Consider the following 20,006-nt stretch of genomic DNA (forward strand, 5'->3'; position numbering starts at 1 on the left):
CCCAGAAAAGGAAAACACGATAAACACTATGCCAAAAGGGGAAAATATTCCACCCCCATGAAAACAGTCTCAAGACACAGAACCAGAGAATGACTAAAGAGAGCGTGCCAGCTGGGGGGCAGGTGTGCATAGTATATATAAGAGACACGCCCTTGTGAGCAGATTGATCCTGCCCTTCTGGCTGCAGGTAAGGCCATCCACAGCTCTCACTTTTCCAGCTCCTTCTTCCCATCTGATCTTCTGCTGATGCCCACTATGCTTGAGGGAGGTGGGGAGAGGAAATGAAAGAGACCAGAAACTTGAGTCCGACCTAGATCGAGTCTTTCCTCTGCTGACTCTTGTCTTCATGGGCTTTGGGAAGTCAACCTCCCTCTCTTTGAGCATCTGCTTCCCTAGTAGCCATGACTGCACATTTTTCACTCATTCAGTCAGTATTAGCGATGTGCCGACTACCTACCAGGCACTGGGGATACAGCAGGGAACACGAGCATCGGCTCTGTGCCTGCTTTGCCCGTGTCATCTTCATTCATGCCCGGACAACAATACACAGTCGATCGTTAGCCCGACTGTAGGTGACAACCCATTAGTGGATCATGAGGTCCTTTGTGGATTAGATTCAGAATTTTATTTTAACTGAATACAATAGAATATGTCAGCCAGCCAGGCACAGAGTAATGGTAAAAAGTTGTTTTATGAAACATTTATTTCATGTATGCATGTGTGTGCATATGTGCATACACCTGTGTGTGTGTGTGTGTGTGTGTGTGTGTGTGTGTACAAGCAATTGGGTCATGACATAAAATATTTTCCTTATAGGAGATCATGGTTGCAAAGGCTTAGAAAACACTTTTCTGGGACACAGTTTCTTTGATGACAGGGGACGTCTTCCAACAGAACCTGGTGCATCACAGCCACTCAATGACTGCAAACAGTGATCGCCATATCATAGAGAGGAAGCCAAGTCTCCGCAAATTGAAACATGCTGCCCAGGAGCTCCCGAGGCAGCTCTGAGTGTTAAAAACCTGACATAGTGTCCCTGAGGATGCAGTTTGATCCTTGGCCTTGTTCAGTGGGTTAAGGATCTGCCATTGCCACTAGCTGCGGTGTAGGTCACAGATGCCACTCAGATCCAACACTTTGGCACAGATGGCAGCTCTAGCTCTGATTTGACCCCTAGCCCGGGAATGTCCATATGCTGCTGGTGTGGCTGTAAAAAGAAAAAAAAATACACTGCCCAAGGGCACAGGATGGTTTACCAATGGTAGTGACTGGTACAATAGGAATTTGAATCCTGGTTGAGGGCTTCAGGCCCCACACGTTCAACCACTATGCTACCCTATGTTGCTGCTGTAAAATTGGGGTAATAGTGCTACCCGCCTAGTGTTAATTTGCCAGGTGGGTGAAATAAGGAGCGAGCACTCTGGGAACATTGAAATGCATTATGAGGGTTCATTACCTCCCAGGTTGCTTGTTTCAAGCCACTTCTTTACAATATGTGAGTTGCACGAAGTCAGGGACCCTGTCTGTCACCTTGGTGCATAGGTCCCTGTTTGGCACATATTTAACTACTCAGTAAATGTTTCCTGGATGAATAAATGCATCTGGGCAGGTTGACAGTCTCCCAGCAGGGAAGGAGTTGGCTGCCTCCCATAAGGTGGAGCGTCCAGAACAGCTCCCCCAGCCCTGGCCCCATCTTGCCGCTTTCTGTTGCAAATGGGAGATTCAGTTCCAAACATACCGAGGCTGGGGGAGCTGAGGCTGGGATATGGGTGGGAGTTAAGAATGGGCCCACAGGGAGTTCTGTGAGGCTCAGCAGTTAACGAACCCGACTAGGATCCATGAGGATGCAGGTTCGATCCCTGGCCTTGTTCAGTGGGTTAAGGATCTGGCGTTGCCATGAGCTATGGTGTAGGTCACAGATGCAGCTCGGATCCCACATTGCTGTGGCTGTGGTGTAGGTCAGCAGTGTAGCTCCGATTGGACCCCTCACCTGGGAACTTCCATATGCCTCGGGTGTGGCCCTAAAAAGCAAAAAGAAAGGGGAAAAAAAGAGAAAAGAATAGGGCCACAGAGGAGAAAAGCCCATCTCTCCACACTTTTTGAGGTTCATATAAATGACATCCCCGGGACTTGTGCAGTGCACAACCAAGCGCTCCTTCCTCCTGTGAAAGGGAGTTAGATCGTGTGTTTATTCCACTCATCTTTGTTCATAGGACTTCTGGTATCAGGAACGGGGAGGAAACCCCACGAGGCTTGTCCTTGCCTTCGGGGAGGGCTTCCCAGACCAGTTGTAGCTGCGAAGAGCAGAAAGGATGAGGTGGCTTTTCTCTCTGCCCTCGATATGGATGGTAGTGGCAGTGACTTCTTGGATCATCATGGCTGCAGCCGAGGACACCTCGGAAGCAAGTAAGTGGGTGTTTGTGTGTGTGTGTGTGTGTGTGTGTAAGGAGCAAGGTCGCCATTTGAAGAGAAGGACTCCAGTCTTCTCCTATGGTGCTTGGGGCTTGCAGAGTCTTTATTCTCAGCTCGTTTCTTATACTTTAATATACACAGGACTCATGCGGGAATTTCACTAAAATGCAGATTCTGATTCAGGAGGGCTGGAGTGGGACCCGAGACTCCGCCTTCTAACAAGCTCCCAGATGGTGCTGATGCTGTGTGATCCTTGGGTCACACATTGAGAGGCGAAAGTCTAGAACTTCGCGAAGGCCCCTGGCACTTAACTGGAAGGTCATGAACATGCCCAACCACACAGGTGACAGGAACACACCCAGGTAGCTCCCCTTTCATGCTTAAGCGACCATGCCCCTGGGTTGCACATTGCTTTCAACTCTTCCTCAGAGAAGGGAGCTGGGCGCCTCCCCCAACTCCCAGCGGGAGTACTTTGGGACAGAGAGTCAGGGACTATTGTGTTGTCAGGGTTGAGAGCACACAGTAGGGGGTCCTGCCCCCTGAGTTTGTGTCCTGGCTCTGCTGCCAATGCAGCAAATGGCTTAATCTTTCTGAACCTCCCATTTCCTCACCTTTAAAATAAGGGTAAATACAGGTGTTCCCGTTGTGGCTCAGTGGAATCTGACTAGCATCCATGAGGACGCAGGTTCCATCCCTGGCTTCGCTCAGTGGGTTAAGGATCTGGTGTTGCCATGAGCTGTGGTGTAGGTCACGGATGCAGCTCGGATCCCGCATTGCTGTCAGCTCTGGTGTAGGCTGCAGGCACGGCTCGGATCTGGCATTGCTGTGGCTGTGGTGTAGGCAGGTGCTGCAGCTCCGATTTGACCCCTAGCCTCCTGGGAACCTCCATATGCTGCGGGTGCGGCCCTAAAAAGACAAAGAAAAGAAAAAAGGAAAAAGAAACGAAATAAGGGTAAATACAGAAGTCATCTCCCAGGGGCCACTGGAGTGACTTCAATGAGATAATGAATGAAAGGGGCCTTATCTTGGTGTCTGGAATATATTAAGTGCCTACTAAATGACAGTTCACTATTGTTACTGCTATTGTTGTCACAGAGGAACCCACAAAGTGCGACTGCCAGGGCCAGGCAGAGAGAGGAGGCAGGAAAGGAGATCTGAGCAAAAGTCATAGGATGAAAAGAAAAAAATGGTGAGCGGGAGGGGGCATAAGATGTACCAAGGTGGGGAAGGGGTGACATTTGGGTGACAGAGTCACTCACCCAAATCCTACCAAAGTGTCAAGAGCTCTGCATTCATTCCTCTGGAGGTGGAAAGTGACTAAATGCAAAGAAGACACAGCTTGAAGGCAAAGCTTAACACAGAAGAATAAGGTGGGTGTTTAGACATCATCAGGGGAGCCTGGTTTGCTTTTTTGAAGGCTGTCGGCTAGGGACCAAGTTTTCAAGAATGGGTCCCCTAAGAAACAGGGGAAGAGTCTGGGTGATGATTAGCCCAGGGGCTTGCACTCTAAGTCTGGGCTCTTCTGTCTGCAGGAAGCTGCTCTGAATGTCACAGCAATGCCACTTGCGTGGAGGACGGGGCTGCCACGACGTGCACCTGCCGCGTGGGCTTCACTGGCGACGGCCTCGAGTGCGTGGACCTGGATGAATGCTCCCTTCCAGGAGCCCACGACTGCTCTGCTAACAGCAGCTGCGTGAACACGCCGGGCTCCTACACGTGCGTCTGCTCTGACGGCTTCCGCCTGAGCCCAGAGCTCGGCTGCATAGACGTGGACGAGTGCGCGGAGCCCGGGCTCAGCCGCTGCCACGCCCTGGCCACCTGCGTCAACGGTGAGGGCAACTACTCATGCGTGTGCCCCGCGGGCTACTGGGGGGACGGGTGGCACTGTGAGTGCTCCCCGGGCTCCTGTGGGCCGGGCCTGGACTGCGTGCCTAGCGGTGACGCGCTCATGTGCGCGGATCCGTGCCAGGCGCACCGCATCCTGGATGAGTATTGGCGCAGCGCCGGGTACGGGGCAGGCTATGACTGCGACTCCGACCTGAGTGGCTGGTACCGATTCGTGGGCCAGGGTGGCGTGCGCCTGGCCGACACCTGCGTGCCGGTCCTGCGCTGCAACACGGCCGCGCCCATGTGGCTCAACGGCACGCACCCATCCAGCGACGAGGGCATCGTGGACCGCACAGCCTGCGCGCACTGGAGCGGCCACTGCTGCCTGTGGAACACGCCCGTCCAGGTGAAGGCCTGTGATGGCTACTACGTCTACAACCTGACTGCGCCCCCCGAGTGCCATCTGGCCTACTGCACAGGTGAGCTGGTATCTCCCTCCCTCCCCAGCCCAGGCCCAAGACTGGCGTGCATCCTTGGTGACTGTCTGTCTGTGACCTTGCAGACCCTAGCTCCGTGGAAGGGACATGTGAGGAGTGCAGTATAGACGAAGATTGCAAGTCGGATAATGGCAAATGGCATTGCCAGTGCAAACAAGATGTCAACATCACTGGTGAGGCCAGTGGAGAGGAGGGGAGGGCTGAGGAGTGTCAGCGACCAGGGGAGGGACCTGATCCTGTTCCTGTGTGTGGCCCTGGGGCTTGTGGGGCTGACCCAGGAAAAGCATAGTATCCAATTTGAGTGAGACGTCGGCCCCGTAATACCCCTTAAACCCAGCAAGGTGCTCCGGGCTCCCAGAGTCTCCCCTTAGCTGACCCAAAAGCTCCCAGAACTTGGGGAACCACCTGACCCCCAGCCTTCTTTCTGAGGCCCCCACACCACAGTGGGCACGCAGGTGGCTGCCACCTGTGGGCCAAAGTCTACCTGAGCCATCTTCCTGCAGCAGGAGAACAGAGGAGTGGCCACCAGACTGATTTCTTGGGCTGGACCCTCCCCTGGACAGCTGAGGACCCCGAGCAGGGCTCCAGCCAGCTCCAAGCCTATTCCCCAAATTCTAGTCATGATTTTCCTCACATCAATTACCAATCTGACAATTTTGCTTTAAGTACTACCTATGCTGAAATTATTATTATTATTATTATTATTATTATTATTATTATTTGCTGCACTCACAGCTTGTGGAAGTGCCTGTGCCAGGGATCAAACCCATGCCATAGCAGCATCCCGAGTGGCTGCAGTGATAATGCCGGGTCCTTAACCCCTGGACCACAAGAGAGCTCCTTTATTAACCTTTTTCCCCAATCGATTGACTCCTTTTAAGTAAACTTGGAACATGACTGCATCTATCTGTGGCAAATAGCGCACTAGATAGGAGGTAAAAGTAAAAATGAATACAAAGAAAGTTACTGAATTTCGGGAGCTGTGTAATACTTTTAATTTTCAAAATCCAGCTGGATGTTGTTAGGTGCCACAGATCCTCAGCCAGAGGTCTGCGCTCTAGGGTTTTAAAAGAAAAATTAGGAGTTCCTGTTGTGGATCAGTAGAAATGAATCTGACTAGCATCCATGAGGACGCAAGTTCAATCCCTGGCCTCGCTAGTGGGGTAAGGATCCTGTGTTGCCGTGACCTGTGGTGTTGATGGCAGATGCGGCTTGAATCCTGTGTTGCTGTGGCTGTGGCGTAGTCCAGCAGCTACAGCTCCCATTCGACCCCTAGCCTGGGAACTTTTGTATGTTGTGGGCGTGGCCCTAAAAGACAAAAAAAAAAAAAAAAAAAAAGAAAGAAAGAAAAAAGAAAGATTAGCAAATGTACAGCCTTACACACATTAGCAACCATTGAGGGCTACGTCCTTGATGTAAGCAAGAAATTGCAATGAACTCATTAGCTAATTTATTAGCTTGTCGTTCTGTTTTGTCTTCCTGGGATTCAGTGTCCTTTAATGCTGGGGATCTGAAAAAAAGAACGAAAAAACCTAAAGATGATGCTGTTTTTTGTATACAACCTACCCTTCGGGTAACATGGGCTTAAGGCTGGTCCCATGGATCCACCCAGTGACGCCGGCCGTCCCATCTTGTGTCTCTGTCACTCTGAGAGGGGAGCCCACAGCATGACAAGACCCAGGCCACCTGGAGGTCCCCCAACTGGTGGCCAACCCAACTAGCTGGGTCCTGAGGGGTGTGCTCGGCCCTGAACTGTGGTCCGAGGCCTCCACTCCTGCCTCTCCTGACCATTCCAGATTTCTCCCTCCTGGAGCACAGGCTGGAATGTGGGGTCAATGACATCAAGATGTCCCTGAGCAAGTGCCAGCTGAAGAACCTGGGCTTCGAGAAGATCTTCATGTACCTGCGTGACAGCCAGTGCTCAGGCTTCGCCGAGAGGGGCAACCGCGACTGGATATCCGTGGTGACCCCGACCAGGGACGGCCCCTGTGGGACGGTGATGACGGTACGTTCTGGCCAGTGGGGGACAGAGTCGGAGCCCTGCCTGGGTCAAGGCCAGCTCTACCTCTTACTAGTTGTATGAGTTTGGGTGAGTTTGTTTGTTTGTTTGTTTTCCTTTGCTTTTTAGGGCTACACGTGCGGCCTATGGAGGTTCCCAGGCCAGGGGTCCCATCAGAGCTATAGCTGCCGGCCTACACCACAGCCACAGTCACGAGGGATCCGAGCCACGTCTGCGACCTACACCACAGCTCAAGGCAATGCCGGATTCTTCACCCACTAAGCAAGGCCAGGGATCGAACCCGAATCCTCATGGATACCAGTTACTACTGAGCCACAGTGGGAACTTCCGCGAGAGTTATTTAACTTGACTGTGCCTCAGTTTCCTCAGCTGCAAAATAGTGATAACAGTACCTAGTTCATAGTATGAAGAGGGTTAAATCAATGTGTGTGCAGTGATGAGGACTGTGGCTGGTTCATAGTAAGTGCTCAGTAAATGGGAGCTTCCAATGAAGAAGGTGGTTCGAGGTGATAGTTCCCCATTCGACAGAAAGGAAGAGTAGGGCCCAGGCAGGGCAGGGACTACTCTAAGCCAGTGGGTATTAGCACTGGGTTCAGAAGCAGGTGTGTTCGTGTCTGGTGGGCCCAGGATGCAGGGTCGGCATCACCAGGGTTTGGAGAACCAGGACCTCAGCTACAGATGCCTCTTCCAAAAGGACGCAGAGGTAAACGTTTGTGTGAGCAGGCCTGCTTCCTCCCATCTGCCTCGTTCCCCAAAAGCAAAAGAAAGAAGCCAAAAGAGGAATTACCGTTGTGGCTCAGCGGGTCAAGGGCCCAACCTAGTGTTCATGAGGTTGCAGGTTCATTCCCTGGCCTTGCTTAGCGGGTTAAGGATCCCACTGAGTTAAGTGGGTTAAGGCGTTGCTGCAAGCTGTGGCCTAGGTCGCAGATGCGGCTTGGATCCCTTGGTGCCATGGCTGTGAATGTAGGCTCCAGCCGCAGCTCTGGTTTGACCCCTAGCCTGGGAACTTCCAGAGGCTGCAAGTGGGGCCTGAAATTCCACTATTAATGATGGCTCTGTCCATGGCTTCCAGTCGTTTCAGTGTTTGCAGTGTTTGCAAGAGGAAAACTGAGGGCATGAGGAGAGTCCAGGCTTGCTAGGCCCCCTGGACCATGGGCCCCCTGAGCCAGTTACTCAGCGCCTATGAATTTTCAACTCCTCATCAAGAGACAGGGGTCACTGAAGGTCTCATGCAAGAATGCAAGAGGAGCATTTGGCTGGGGGTGCGGTGCCTGGCATAGGACTCATGCTCATGGAAACAGGGAGAGCAGCTCACAGGGCGCTAGGGAAAACGCCTGTGGCTTTGAATCCTACTCAGATTCTATGCCCCTTTCTCCATCCTCCCCCCCCCACCTCCCCACCCCAACACAGAGGAATGAAACCCATGCCACCTACAGCAACACTCTCTACCTGGCAGATGAGATCATCATCCGGGACCTCAACATCAAAATCAACTTTGCCTGCTCCTATCCCCTGGACATGAAAGTCAGCCTGAAGACCTCCCTGCAGCCCATGGTCAGGTGCGACCAGAGGGGGTCCCCATCGTCCCCAGCCAGCCCCGCCCCACCCCCCCTTAGCCACCTGGCCCTCGGCTCCCCTGTCAAGTGCCACCCATAAGAAGCTGGGCAGAGGGGGTGGCTGGGAGGCGAAATCTGGAGCTCACATTCAAATCCCAGCTCCATCACACAGATGGCTTTGGGAAAAGATTGCCTCACCCTGGGTGTCAGTCTTCTCATATGTGAAATAGGTTTAGCAGTAGTCTACTACTGCCTTTCTTAGAAGCATGAAAGTGCTCTGCAGACGTGAAACCAATGTGAGGGTCTCTGCCTTAGGGGTGGGGCAGGTGGTTGGACCAGAGGGAGGAAGGGAGAGGGTCTCGGTTCAGACCTGCTAGGGGATAAAGCAAATCATATCCCATCTTGGGACCTCAGTTTCTTTTTCTCTCTGTAAATAGAGGGAGGTTGAATAAAGGGGGCTTTACAAATGATGCTTCTTGGAGTTTAAGGGTCTTTAAGGAGGGGATTTGGGCGTGTCAAGCAGAGAACTTCCACCCACCATTGAGTGCCAGAAAAAGTTTTATTAAAAAATAAATACATAAAAGGATCCTGTTGCTAAATAAACTGGAAAAATCTCTGCATGAATCACAGGCTAGTGATGCTGACACTGGAAAAAATAACACTTGTACTAATAACAGGCATTTATCGAAAGCTGACCATTTGTCAGAACTTGTGCTAAGTGTCTTACGTGGAACTTATTAAAATCTCAGCCTGCCTAGGAGGCATAAGTAGTAGTATTATGCCCATTATACAGATGAGGAAATTCAAGCTCAGAGAAGGTTTAGTGACTTGTCCAAAGTCGTAGGGGCTCGTAAGTGACAGATCTGGGATTCGAACCCAGGCCATCAGGCATAGAGCCCCTTCTCTACTATGATGTTCCTTTCCTCTGAAGCTCGCCCATGATCGCACGTTCTCCGGGCCGATCAGACTTGGGGAAGGGCGCTGGGCGCGGATGAGGGTTCGTGGCTCACTGGGAGGAAAGTGGTTTCTTATTGTCTGCCTTCGTCTGGAGCATCACGAGGCCCAGCTGGGCCCTGCAGCAATGTGGCCACATCCCAGGCCTGGCAGGTTCCAGGGAGCAACACCTCTATGTGCAAAGCTTTCTATCTCATCCCAGCCTAACTCTGAGTCTAAACCAATAACTCGGTTCTCACCTCTAAAGTGGACTTCTGGAGTTCCCGTGGTGGCTCAGGGGTAATGAACCTGACTAGTATCCGTGAGGATGCAGGTTTGATCCCTGGCTTCACTCAGTGGGTTAAGGATCCAGCGTTGCCATGAGCTGTGGTGTAGGTCACAGATGCAGCTTAGATCCCCCATTGCTGTGGTTGTGGCGTAGGCCAGCAGCTGCAGCTCCAATGTGACCTGTAGCCTGGGCACTTCCATATGATGCATGTGCAGCCCTAAAAAAGACAAATAAATGAATAAATAAGCAAATAAAGTGGACTTCCACTTTACTGAGTGTTTCTCATGCACCCCGATTCCTGGGGCATCCGTCTTTTGAGGTCCTTTGCAGGACCATCCCGTGGAGACGGTCAGTGTGGTGGTTTTTAAAGGTGACTTAAATTAACCCATTAAAAAACCTCTACTCTTCTGCTGTAGTCGGAGCCAGAGCTCTGACCTAGACCTGTAGGATGCATAACCCATCTTTTTAAACTGTTCTAGATTGAGGTCAAAAAAGGAATCTAGGTGATTCCCTGAGAATGTGTTTGCTACATTGAACATTTTTTCAATTTTATTTTTGATTTTTGGGGGTTGACTTGCTGCACATCGAGTCCCTGGGTCAGGGATCAGATCCGAGCCACATTCATGAGCTAAGCCGCTGCTGCAGCAATGCTGGATCCTTAACCCACGGTGCATCACACTGTTCCAGAGACACCGCCCACCCCACTGGGCCACAGCGGGAACTCCAGTTTGCCGCACTTCTTGAATGCGAGGGCTGGACATGTTATAAAAATACGGTCTTAGCATCATCTGGGGAGCTTGTCAGAAATACAGAACTGTGAACCCCACCTCAAACCTACAGAACCAGAACCTGCAATTCAGCAAGATCCCCTGTGAGCTCTGTGTGCTCATTGCAGTTTGCAAAGCAGTGGTTGGTGGGTCCCAGTCCTGTTGCTGGAAGAAAAATGCAAAAAACTGCCCGGGGATTGCCCAGGAATGCAGACCAGAAAGGGTGGCCCGTCCATGGCTGTTGTCAGTGCTGGTTCTCTCACCAGCCCCTCTCGCCCTGCAGTGCCCTAAACATCAGCGTGGGGGGGACCGGGATGTTCACGGTGCGGATGGCGCTATTCCAGAGCCCCACCTACACGCAGCCCTACCAGGGCTCCTCCGTGACCCTGTCCACCGAGGCCTTTCTCTTCGTGGGGACCATGCTGGATGGGGGCGACTTGTCCCGGTTTGTGCTGCTGATGACCAACTGCTATGCCACGCCCAGCAGCAGTGCCACAGACCCCCTGAAGTACTTCATCATCCAGGACAGGTAAGCCCCGTGGATGGTACTGGGGGTCAGAGGGTCTTTGGACTTGGAGGGGTGCAGAGTACGTCTGTCTGTTCATTCACCTCTGGCTGAAATTTAGCATCACCATTCATTATCATAGAGGCATCAAACCGTAGAAGTATTAGCAGGACCTGTGAAAACACATACACATCAGTACGTTTTAGTTATCACAGTATTAGGATTTCCAGGGAGTTCCTGTCCTGGCTCAGTGCTTAATCCGACTAGTACTCATGAGGACGCAGGTTTGATCCCTGGCCTTGCTCAGTGGGTGAAGGATCGGGCCTTGCCGTGAGCTGTGGTGTAGGTCACAGATGAGGCTCGGATCCTTTGGTGCTGTGGCTGTGGTGTAGGCCAGCAGCCACAGCTCCGATTGGACCCCTAGCCTGGGAACCTCCGTATGCTGCGGGTGTGGCCCTAAAAAGCAAAAAAAAAAAAAAAAAAAAAAAAAATTTCCACAAGATCTTATTATTTAATGAATTATCAATTACATGTACTTGTAGGAGTTCCCGCTGTGGCACAGTGGCTTAGAACTTGACTATAGCAGCTTGGGTAACTGTGGAGGCACAGGTTCGATTCCCGGCCCGGCGCAGGGGGTTAGAGTATCCAGTGTTGCCACAGCTGTCGTGTAGGTCACAGCTGCAGCTCCGATTCAGCCCCTGGCCAAGGAACTTCTGTATGCCGTGGGTATAGTTGTGAAAAAACAATACAAAACATATACTTGTAAATATAAGTGTTTATATCATAGATACACAAACATATAATACCTATATCGAATGTTTGACTATTTCGAGGACTGTGTTGCATTTAATTGGTTTTCTTTTATAATCTAATGCAATTTATTTTATGCATTTGAAACATTATTTTTGAGGCGGGCTGCATGGGCTTCACCAGGTGGCAGAGGGGGTCCAGAACTCAGAAGAGGATGCAAAACCCAGGGCCCAGGGCGGAGCGGTTGGCCCTGCATTGGGAGGAGCAGGGTGGCGGCCCAGTTAGCCAAGGGCCGGTAGAAAGACAGGGTACGCAGATGGGCTGCTCCTGACTCAGGCTCATTGGAGAACCAGGATCCGCACTGTCAGAAAGCTGTTCACATTTTCATTCATACATGGAACAGGTATTTTTGGAAGCTGCCTAGGTACCAGGCAGTGTGGATAAGGCCATGAAGAGAAGAGACAAAAGTCTCTGCCCTCCTGAAGCTCCTTTTCTGAGCCGGGAGGCCAATAATTCCACAAAAGTGAAATCGATCGCATATTAATGATGAAGGGGCTCTAGGAAAACACTGAGGCAGGGAGAGGAGAGGGACCTTTGTGGCTCTAATGGTGCAATTGGAGAAAGCACCCCTGTGGGACACGGACCTCCCCCTGTTTCCATTCTCGTAAAATCTGCCTAGTTACAGCCCGGAGAAAATCGCCATTGGACACTCACACCTGTCATTCACACACCTCTGCTTTGCTAACTTCCTTCCACAACAACACCAACACCACCACCACGGAGAGGGAGAGCCGAAGTCTGTGTGGGGCCTTTTACCGTCCACAGTGTCTGAGTAAAATTTAATAGCACCATTTCACTTTGTATTTATTCGTGTGGTCCTGTTTTCTAAGAGGGACGCTCATACTGGTTTGCTATTTGTGGTCATGATGGTCTAAAAACATAGATGCCTTTTAGGAAAAACAGGTGTAGATTTAAAGACAACCAGTAAGGAAAGAGCAGTATGGATATTGAGAAACAGGACAACATTCAGGCAGGTGGTTTCTAGATAAAACCAAGAAGAAGTGGTTGGGGACCTCAGGGAGACTGGGGTTCACAGCCTGGTTTTGCTGTTCTTAGTTGGAGACACACGTCAGCTCCTCTTTCTGGATATTCATGTTCTTATAGGAGCAGGATTTTCTTTTTTTAAGCTTTATTGTCTGAGTATAAAGGTTGAGCATGTACGGCTTGGAAAGTTTTGAAAAAGAAGCATGGGGAGTTTCCTGGTTGCTTAGTGGGTTAAGGGTCCAGCATTGTCACTACTGTGGCTCGGGTCCCTACTGTGGCATGGGTTCAATCCCTGGCCCAGGAACTCCCACATACCACAGATGTGGCAAAAAAAAAAAAAAAAAAAAAAAAAAGGATCAGCAGCATAAAGAAGTGCTGGCTGTAGCCCTATGTTCTGTCGCAGCGTGGGTTGGGGGCTGCCAGTGTGTGACAGGGCATGTGACAGGGCATGTGACAAGGAGACAGGCTAGAAGCGACAATTGGGTGCCCTGCTTGGGTTGAGGATGTGAAGCTCCCAAGGGCAGTGCTGGATGCCACACTCTCTGCCTTTCGTGCTGGGGTGGGGGGTTCCCTTGACCTCAGGGCTTTTCTTTGGCCCTTTTGGAGTCAGCTGTGAATTATGGGGGAGACAGAGCAGTGCAAACACCCACCCCCGACCAAGAAGTTCCCTTCTCGGTTCTTTTGTGCCATCAGCCTTCAGCCCTTTGTCTAAATCCATTCTAAGCAGAGAGCGTGAAATAGCAGAGAGGGCCCCCGATGTGCCTGCCTGGAGCGCCCCTGTATCCTCATCCAGCTCAGCACCCACGTGGGTCTCTGAACGTGCAGCTCCGAGTTTCTCTCCTTGTGTTCGGGAGCATCGTATGTGCCCGCAGATGTGCCCACAAGCTCCAGTTTAGCCAGTGGCCCTCCGGGCTCAGACAGCTGCATCCTTAGAATTAACACCTTAACCCCGGCACTGGTAGACAACCCATAAACAGTAGGGAATGCTTCCTGAAGGCCATTCCCGGGGAAATTGAGAAGTGCTGACTTGAAGATCGTTTCAGCCCTGTCCTGCTGGCATTTTTACCTCATTGTCCTACATCGGTGGCAGCTACTCTACGTCCCATGCTTGTACCAAGCACTTTGAAAATGTAACGCATGTCATCTGCACAACCTTACAGCCCGTATCTTAGGATGTGGACGCCAATTCTTACTCCTGGGACATAGATAGGGAAACCGAGGCACAGAGAGGGGAAGTACATTGCCCACGGTCACACAGCTCGTAGGTGGTGGGGTGAAATTCGAACCTGCAAAGTCTGGCCCCAGCGCGTCCGCTTCACCAACCACGTTGTATGACGTAACCTTCCCAGATGTCCACGCTCCCAGGACCCAACCATCCAGGTGGAGGAGAATGGAGAGTCCCCTCAGGGCCGGTTTTCCGTCCAGATGTTCCGTTTTGCTGGCAACTACGACCTGGTCTACCTGCACTGTGAAGTCTATCTCTGTGACAGCGTGAATGAGAAATGCAAGCCTGTGAGTTTCCTCCCGCCCCTACTCGACCAGCTTGTCCCTCCCCCACCACCCCGCTCTCCCCCCCCCCCCCCCCCCCCCCCCCCCCCCCGCCACCTTCAAAGATATTTGGCCACAAGTTTGCAAGAAAACAAAAGTTTCTGTTCCCTTTCTTTTGTTTCTCTTTTAGTCCCACATTGGAGCTGGAGGATGAGGCTGGCCTGGCCCCGCAGGGGACCGAGGCGCTGAGGAGGTCACGTGGGGGCAGGGCAGGCAGCAGGCTGGCTTATCTGCAGGGCTTGTGTGTTCTGATAGCAGAAACTGTCAATTTCAAGCACTGCCTGTGATTTATGTGTGTTAACTTTTTGATAAATCCCAGCAGCTCCTTAAGGGAGGCACTGGAACTGCCCCCTTTTCTACAGGGGGAGAGAGGCTCAGAGATCGTCAGTGATTTTCCCAAGATTTAACAAGTAGTGGAGCTGGGCCATGAACCCAGGGGTACAGATCTCCTAGCCACCCCGATTTCTGCCACCCTCGGGTCCCAGCCTGAGGGACTCGCTCCTGTGAAAGGCACAGCCCACTCCCGGTAGCAGGACTGTGTTCAGTCTCTCTCATGGAAAGATTTCTTAGACACGCTCTCTGCAGACCTGAAACTGAAACACCAGTAACTCGAACCGAGCCTAAACCCAGATTGGGACTTGAACCCATGACTTTTTTTTTTTTTTTTTTTTTTGCTTTTTAAGGCCACACTTGCAGCATATGGAAGTTCCCAGGCTAGGGGTCCAATTGGAGCTACAGCTGCTGGCCTACACCACAGCTATAGCAACGCAGAACCTGAGCCATATCTGCGACCTACACCACAGCTCCCGACGGTGCTGGATCCTTTAACCCACTGATCGGGGTCAGGGATTGAACCCTTGTCCTCATGAATACTAATTGGATTAGTTTCTGCTGACCCACCACAGGAACTCCCAAGTTCTTTATTTAAAAAAAAAAAAAAACCTTTTTTTAGGGCCATACCTGTGGCACATGGAAGTTCCCAGACTAGGGGTTGAACTGGAGCTATAGCTACTGGCTTACGCCACAGCTACAGCAACTCGGAATCCCAGCTGTGTCCGAGACCTACACTGCAGCTCACAGCCACACCAGATCCTTAACCCACTGAGCGATGCCAGGGATCAAACCCGCATCCTCATGGATACTAGTCAGATTCGGTTCTGCTGTGCCATAACGGGAACTCCGAACCCATGGTTTTTTAAATTAGAATCCCTCACCTGGTGTCTGGCCTCATCGAGGCTCAGGTTCTTTGTGTCTCAGCACAGAAGGGATTCATCCAGAGACAAAGTGATGGGCAAGAAATAGATTTATTGGAGTTCCCGTCATGGCTCAGTGGGTAACTAATCCGACGAAGAACCATGAGGTTTCGGGTTCCATCCCTGGCCTTGCTGAGTGGGTTAAGGATCCTGCGTTGCTGTGAGCTGTGGTGTAGGTCACAGACTCGGCTTGGATCCCTCATTGCTGTGGCTCTGGCATAGGCCGGTGGCTACAGCTCCAATTCGACCCTTGGCCTGCGAATCTCCATACGCCGTGGGTGCAGCCCTGAAAAGGCAAAAAGACCAAAAAAAAAAAAAAAAGAAAGAAATAGATTTATTAAGATAGGACCCTTGTAAGGGATACAAGCGGGCAGGCAAGGAAGCTCTGCCCCCGGACGAGGTGGGCTACAGGTTTCTTATCCAGGGAAAGTGGGGGTAGGACAAAGACCCTCTTCTTCCTCCATCTTCAAGAAGACCTCAGGCTTCCATCATGAGCTCCCCTTTCATATGTGATAAGAGAGTATCTGACCCTATGAAGTCAAATCGGGACTGTTCTGCTGCTTATTCACATCTGCCAAAGGGTGTAACCTAGGCTACACTATGTTGCATCATCCCAGGTTTCCATATAACAAGGGTCTCCTACTTTGGAAGGTCCCCTTGTCCTTAAACTCCTGCCCTGGGTCCTAAGGCTCCTTGTCTTGCTGCCCTGGAACAGAGGGCTCATTTTATCTTTCACTGATGCCCTGAGGCCTATCTCATGGTCAGAGGTTTTACAGTTCGGCCAGCCTGCTTCCCCACTTGGAGAGTTTTCTTGCGTGATCATTCTCTGACACTGGTCTCGCAACGTTCCCACGTTTCCCTCTCTGTCTGTGGTTCCCTCCTGGGACGTCTACCACCTCCTGGTGTAACTCTCCTACTCCTTCCCCATCAGACCTGCTCCGGGACCAGATTCCGCAGTGGGGGCGCCCTAGACCAAAGCCGTGTCCTGAACTTGGGTCCCATCACACGGAAAGGTAAGAGGGCTCCTCTCTCCCCCATGCTCCTGGCCAGGCAGGTTCTCTAGAGAGGAGGAGGGGTGACAGGACCTGGCCCTCGGGATGTCAGTGGGGTGCAGGAAGCCTCGAGCAAGTCAGGAGATGCCAGGATGCCCGCCTCTTGCCAGCTCTCATTCACTCGTTCAGTGCACACCTGCATGCTCAGGCCTGCCGGGTCCCAGGCCTGTGCCAGCGGTGAGGGGCTCCTGATGAGCAACAAGAGGTACAAGCCTGGCCTGGGCCGCTTATGGGCCAGGAATCATTCCAACAACGATGTCATCTCTGCAGCTGTGATAAGCGCAATCACAAAAATGTCTAAGGGAGTGCCCATTGTGGCTCAGCGGGTGATGAACCTGACTAGTACCCATGAGGATGCGGGGTCGATCCCTGGCCGCGTTCAGTGGGTTAAGGATCTGGCATGGCTGTGGCTGTGGTGTAGGCCGACAGCTGCAGCTTTGATTCAGCGCCTAGCCTGGAAACTTCCATGTGCCGCAGGTACGGCCCTAAAAAGCAAACAATAAATAAATTAAATTAAATTAAGTTAAATTAAAATGTCTGAGGAACTTTGAGGTCTTAGAGCAGGGGAACCAGACCCAACCTGGAGGATTGGGGCAGAATGGAGCTGAGATCTGGAAACTGAAATGGAATTCGCTAAGAGGGATCAGAGAAGCAGGGAAGAGGGAGGAATCCTAGTCAGAGGGTAGAGCATGGGCAAAGGGCCTGTGGTAGGAGGGAGCCCAGCCTGCTTGAGGAACCGTGTGACGGCCGGCAGGCTGCAAGGAGGAGGTGGGTGTGGGTAAGCTAATGTGGAGGATGGGGGGGGACAGACCATGTGAAGCCTTGGGGTTCTTCTTTTTCTTTTCTTTTCTTTCTTTCTTTCTTTTTTTTAAGGGCTGCACCCGCAGCATGTGGAGGTTCCCAGGCTAGGGGTCGAAACGGAGCTATAGCCGCCAGCCTACATCACAGCCACAGCAATCCCAGATCTGAGCCATGTCTGTGACCTACACCACAGCTCACGGCAATGCCGGATCCTTAACCCACTGATGGAGGCCAGGGATCGAACCTGCATCCTTATGGATAATAGTCAGATTCGTTTCTGCTGAGCCACGATAGGAAAGCCCTTTTTCTTCTCTGTAACTGAAATAGCATTGACAGGTATAATTGCTAAGGTTTGGGGCCTTTCTCTTGAAAGTAGCTGGCAGCCCCTAAAGGGTTCAGAGCGGGAGCGACATAATCAGATCGGGGGTTCAAAAGCTGACTGTCGGGGAGAGCAGAGGGAAGGGGCTTCTCCCAGGCTTCCCTGGGTACCCATTCTTCCGTTTCCTCCCCCAGGGGGCCAGGCTGCAGTCTCGAGGGCCGCTTCCAGCAGCTTGGGTAAGTTCAGGTCCTGCTCAGGGACCCGCAGCACAACCTTTATCTGGGACTTTTATCTGTGGGCCTGAGTGTGCTGGAGGGCCTGGCCTGCTGGGTCTGAGCTCTGCAGAGATGATTGCATTTGTGGAAAGTCTTGAATCTGGGGCTGCATGTGTGCTGTCCGACCACAGTGTACATGTACACACGGACGCAGGCACCTGCAGACAGATGCACAAGAATGTACATCACCCAGACGTGTCTGTACACATACACACACACACACACACACACGAAGCCACACGCATCCATTCATGTTTGCACACCAAGATGCATGCACATCTGCATATACAGACACACACGCGCTGGGTACACACATGTACACAATGGACCAGCGTGAACTTTAGATCTGCACCTTGGGCACTTCCTGAAGCTTCATGGATCGTCTCGAACACCTTTTTCAGGATTCATTCAACAGGTGACAAATGTACGTTGAGAGCTGCTATGAGCCAAGCACAATGCTTAGTGCCAGGAAGAACACAGCAGACAAACAAAAACCCCTGTTTTTCTGTTTCCCTGACCACAAAGGTCAGGGACCAGCGGCATTTTCATGGCCCTTGATTTTTATGGCCACTGGATTGTCTGCCCATCTGGATGAAAGGTGAATCCATGTAACTGTTGCGCTGCTTGGCTCCTGGCACCTAGATCCAGGGGCATCGTTTGGTCAGCCTAGTGTTTGACCTGAGCTGGTTCATCCAGCATCGCTGAGCTCAGGGTTGGGGAGTCAAGGTGTCCTCAAGAGGCTTGCCCTTTGTGAATCTCCCCCAAGGTCACCAAGGCCGAGTCTATCGGTCACTGCACAAGAGTGTCCTTTTGAGGTGGTGGTGGGGGCTGGAGGTGGGGCGGGAGCGGAGGTGGGAGCAGACCCTGTGCCCCAGTGCCTGAGGAGAGGCTGCCTTTTTCAGACTGGCCCACGGGGAGGGCACCTCTTTCTCTTTTCCACCCAAGATGGGCAGGTTTTTCTAGTGGGTTTTCAGGGCAGATAAAGAGCAAGCTTCCTTTCTCTAACTGGTCAACTGATCAGTGCAGAGAATGTGTCCTTTCCTAATTGGTCCATCCAGAGAAGGGATCTTAAGCGAGTTTTGCCCAGAGGCACCTCAGTGCTCACAGCAGCCCTGTCATTACTTTCCTTTCAGGATTCCTGAAGGTCTGGCTGCCTCTGCTTCTGTCGGCCACCTTGACCCTGATGTCGCAGTGATCGGCAGCCCGAAATGCTGTGCTCTCTGGCTCCCGGCTCACTTCCCACTGACTATCGAGGTGATGCCGTCTAGCCACAGGAAGGGGAGTGCACGTTTCAGTCGCTCTGCTCCTATTTTCTCCCCTTTAATCCTCATTGTATATATAAAAAAAATCCTGTGCCTTTAAATGCTGCCGTCTCTCAAAATGGAACTTGGATGGGTCTGCACATGAAGCCCCTATCTCATTAAAGCGTGTTGCAAAAACAATGATTTTATTTATTTATTTAGTCTTTTTGCCTTTTCTAGGGCCGCTTCCACGGCATATGGAGGTTCCCGGGCTAGGGGTCCAATAGAGCTGTAGCCGCCGGCCTACGCCACAGCCACAGCAACTCGGGATCTGAGCAGCGTCTGCAACCTACACCACAGCTCACGGCAATGCTAGATCCTTAACCCACTGAGCAAGGCCAGGGATCTAACCCGCAACCTCATGGTTCCTAGTTGGATTCATTAACCACTGAGCCACGACGGTAACTCCAAAAACAATAATTTTAAAAAGCTCTTTCTGGGAGTCTTTCACTCAACAGGTATTTATTGGGCACCTGCTCTAGGCAGGCACTGTCCTTGGTGCTCAGGGTCCGATGGGGAGAAAAGCTAGACTCTGTCCTTGTCCTCATGGGGTTCACCATCTGGTCAGAGACTGGGTTCAGCTCTGGTTCTGTGATTTTAAATAAAATACATAATGTCTCTGAGTTTCATCCATCCATCCAGTCAATCCATCAGGAAATATTTTAGGAGCAGCTCCCAGGCACTGGGCTAGCTGCTGGGGATACAGTAGTGAGCAATTCCTGCCCCTCCTGGAACTTAAGGTCTGGCAGGAGAAAAAGAACATGAACAAGTAATTATAAGCATGTCAGGTGTTGCAGGAAAGGAGGCTGTATCAGGAGGCTTCTGCTTCTATATGATGAAGATCATAAGGATACCCT

General features: G+C 51.6%; 1 protein-coding gene across 1 annotated transcript; it reads left to right on the forward strand.

Moving 5' to 3' along the window:
• On the forward strand, nt 52–19,290 carry UMOD (uromodulin). The gene is made up of 11 exons (XM_021086524.1): nt 52–187; nt 2,214–2,406; nt 3,945–4,718; nt 4,802–4,909; nt 6,533–6,741; nt 8,167–8,315; nt 10,585–10,830; nt 13,950–14,112; nt 16,333–16,414; nt 17,768–17,809; nt 18,982–19,290. Exons 2-11 carry the CDS (start codon nt 2,313–2,315, stop codon nt 19,041–19,043), a joined length of 1,929 nt encoding a protein of 642 aa, XP_020942183.1. The 5' UTR covers nt 52–187; nt 2,214–2,312; the 3' UTR covers nt 19,044–19,290.

Source organism: Sus scrofa, chromosome 3 (genome assembly GCF_000003025.6).
Source record: "Sus scrofa isolate TJ Tabasco breed Duroc chromosome 3, Sscrofa11.1, whole genome shotgun sequence".
NCBI lineage: Eukaryota > Metazoa > Chordata > Mammalia > Artiodactyla > Suidae > Sus > Sus scrofa.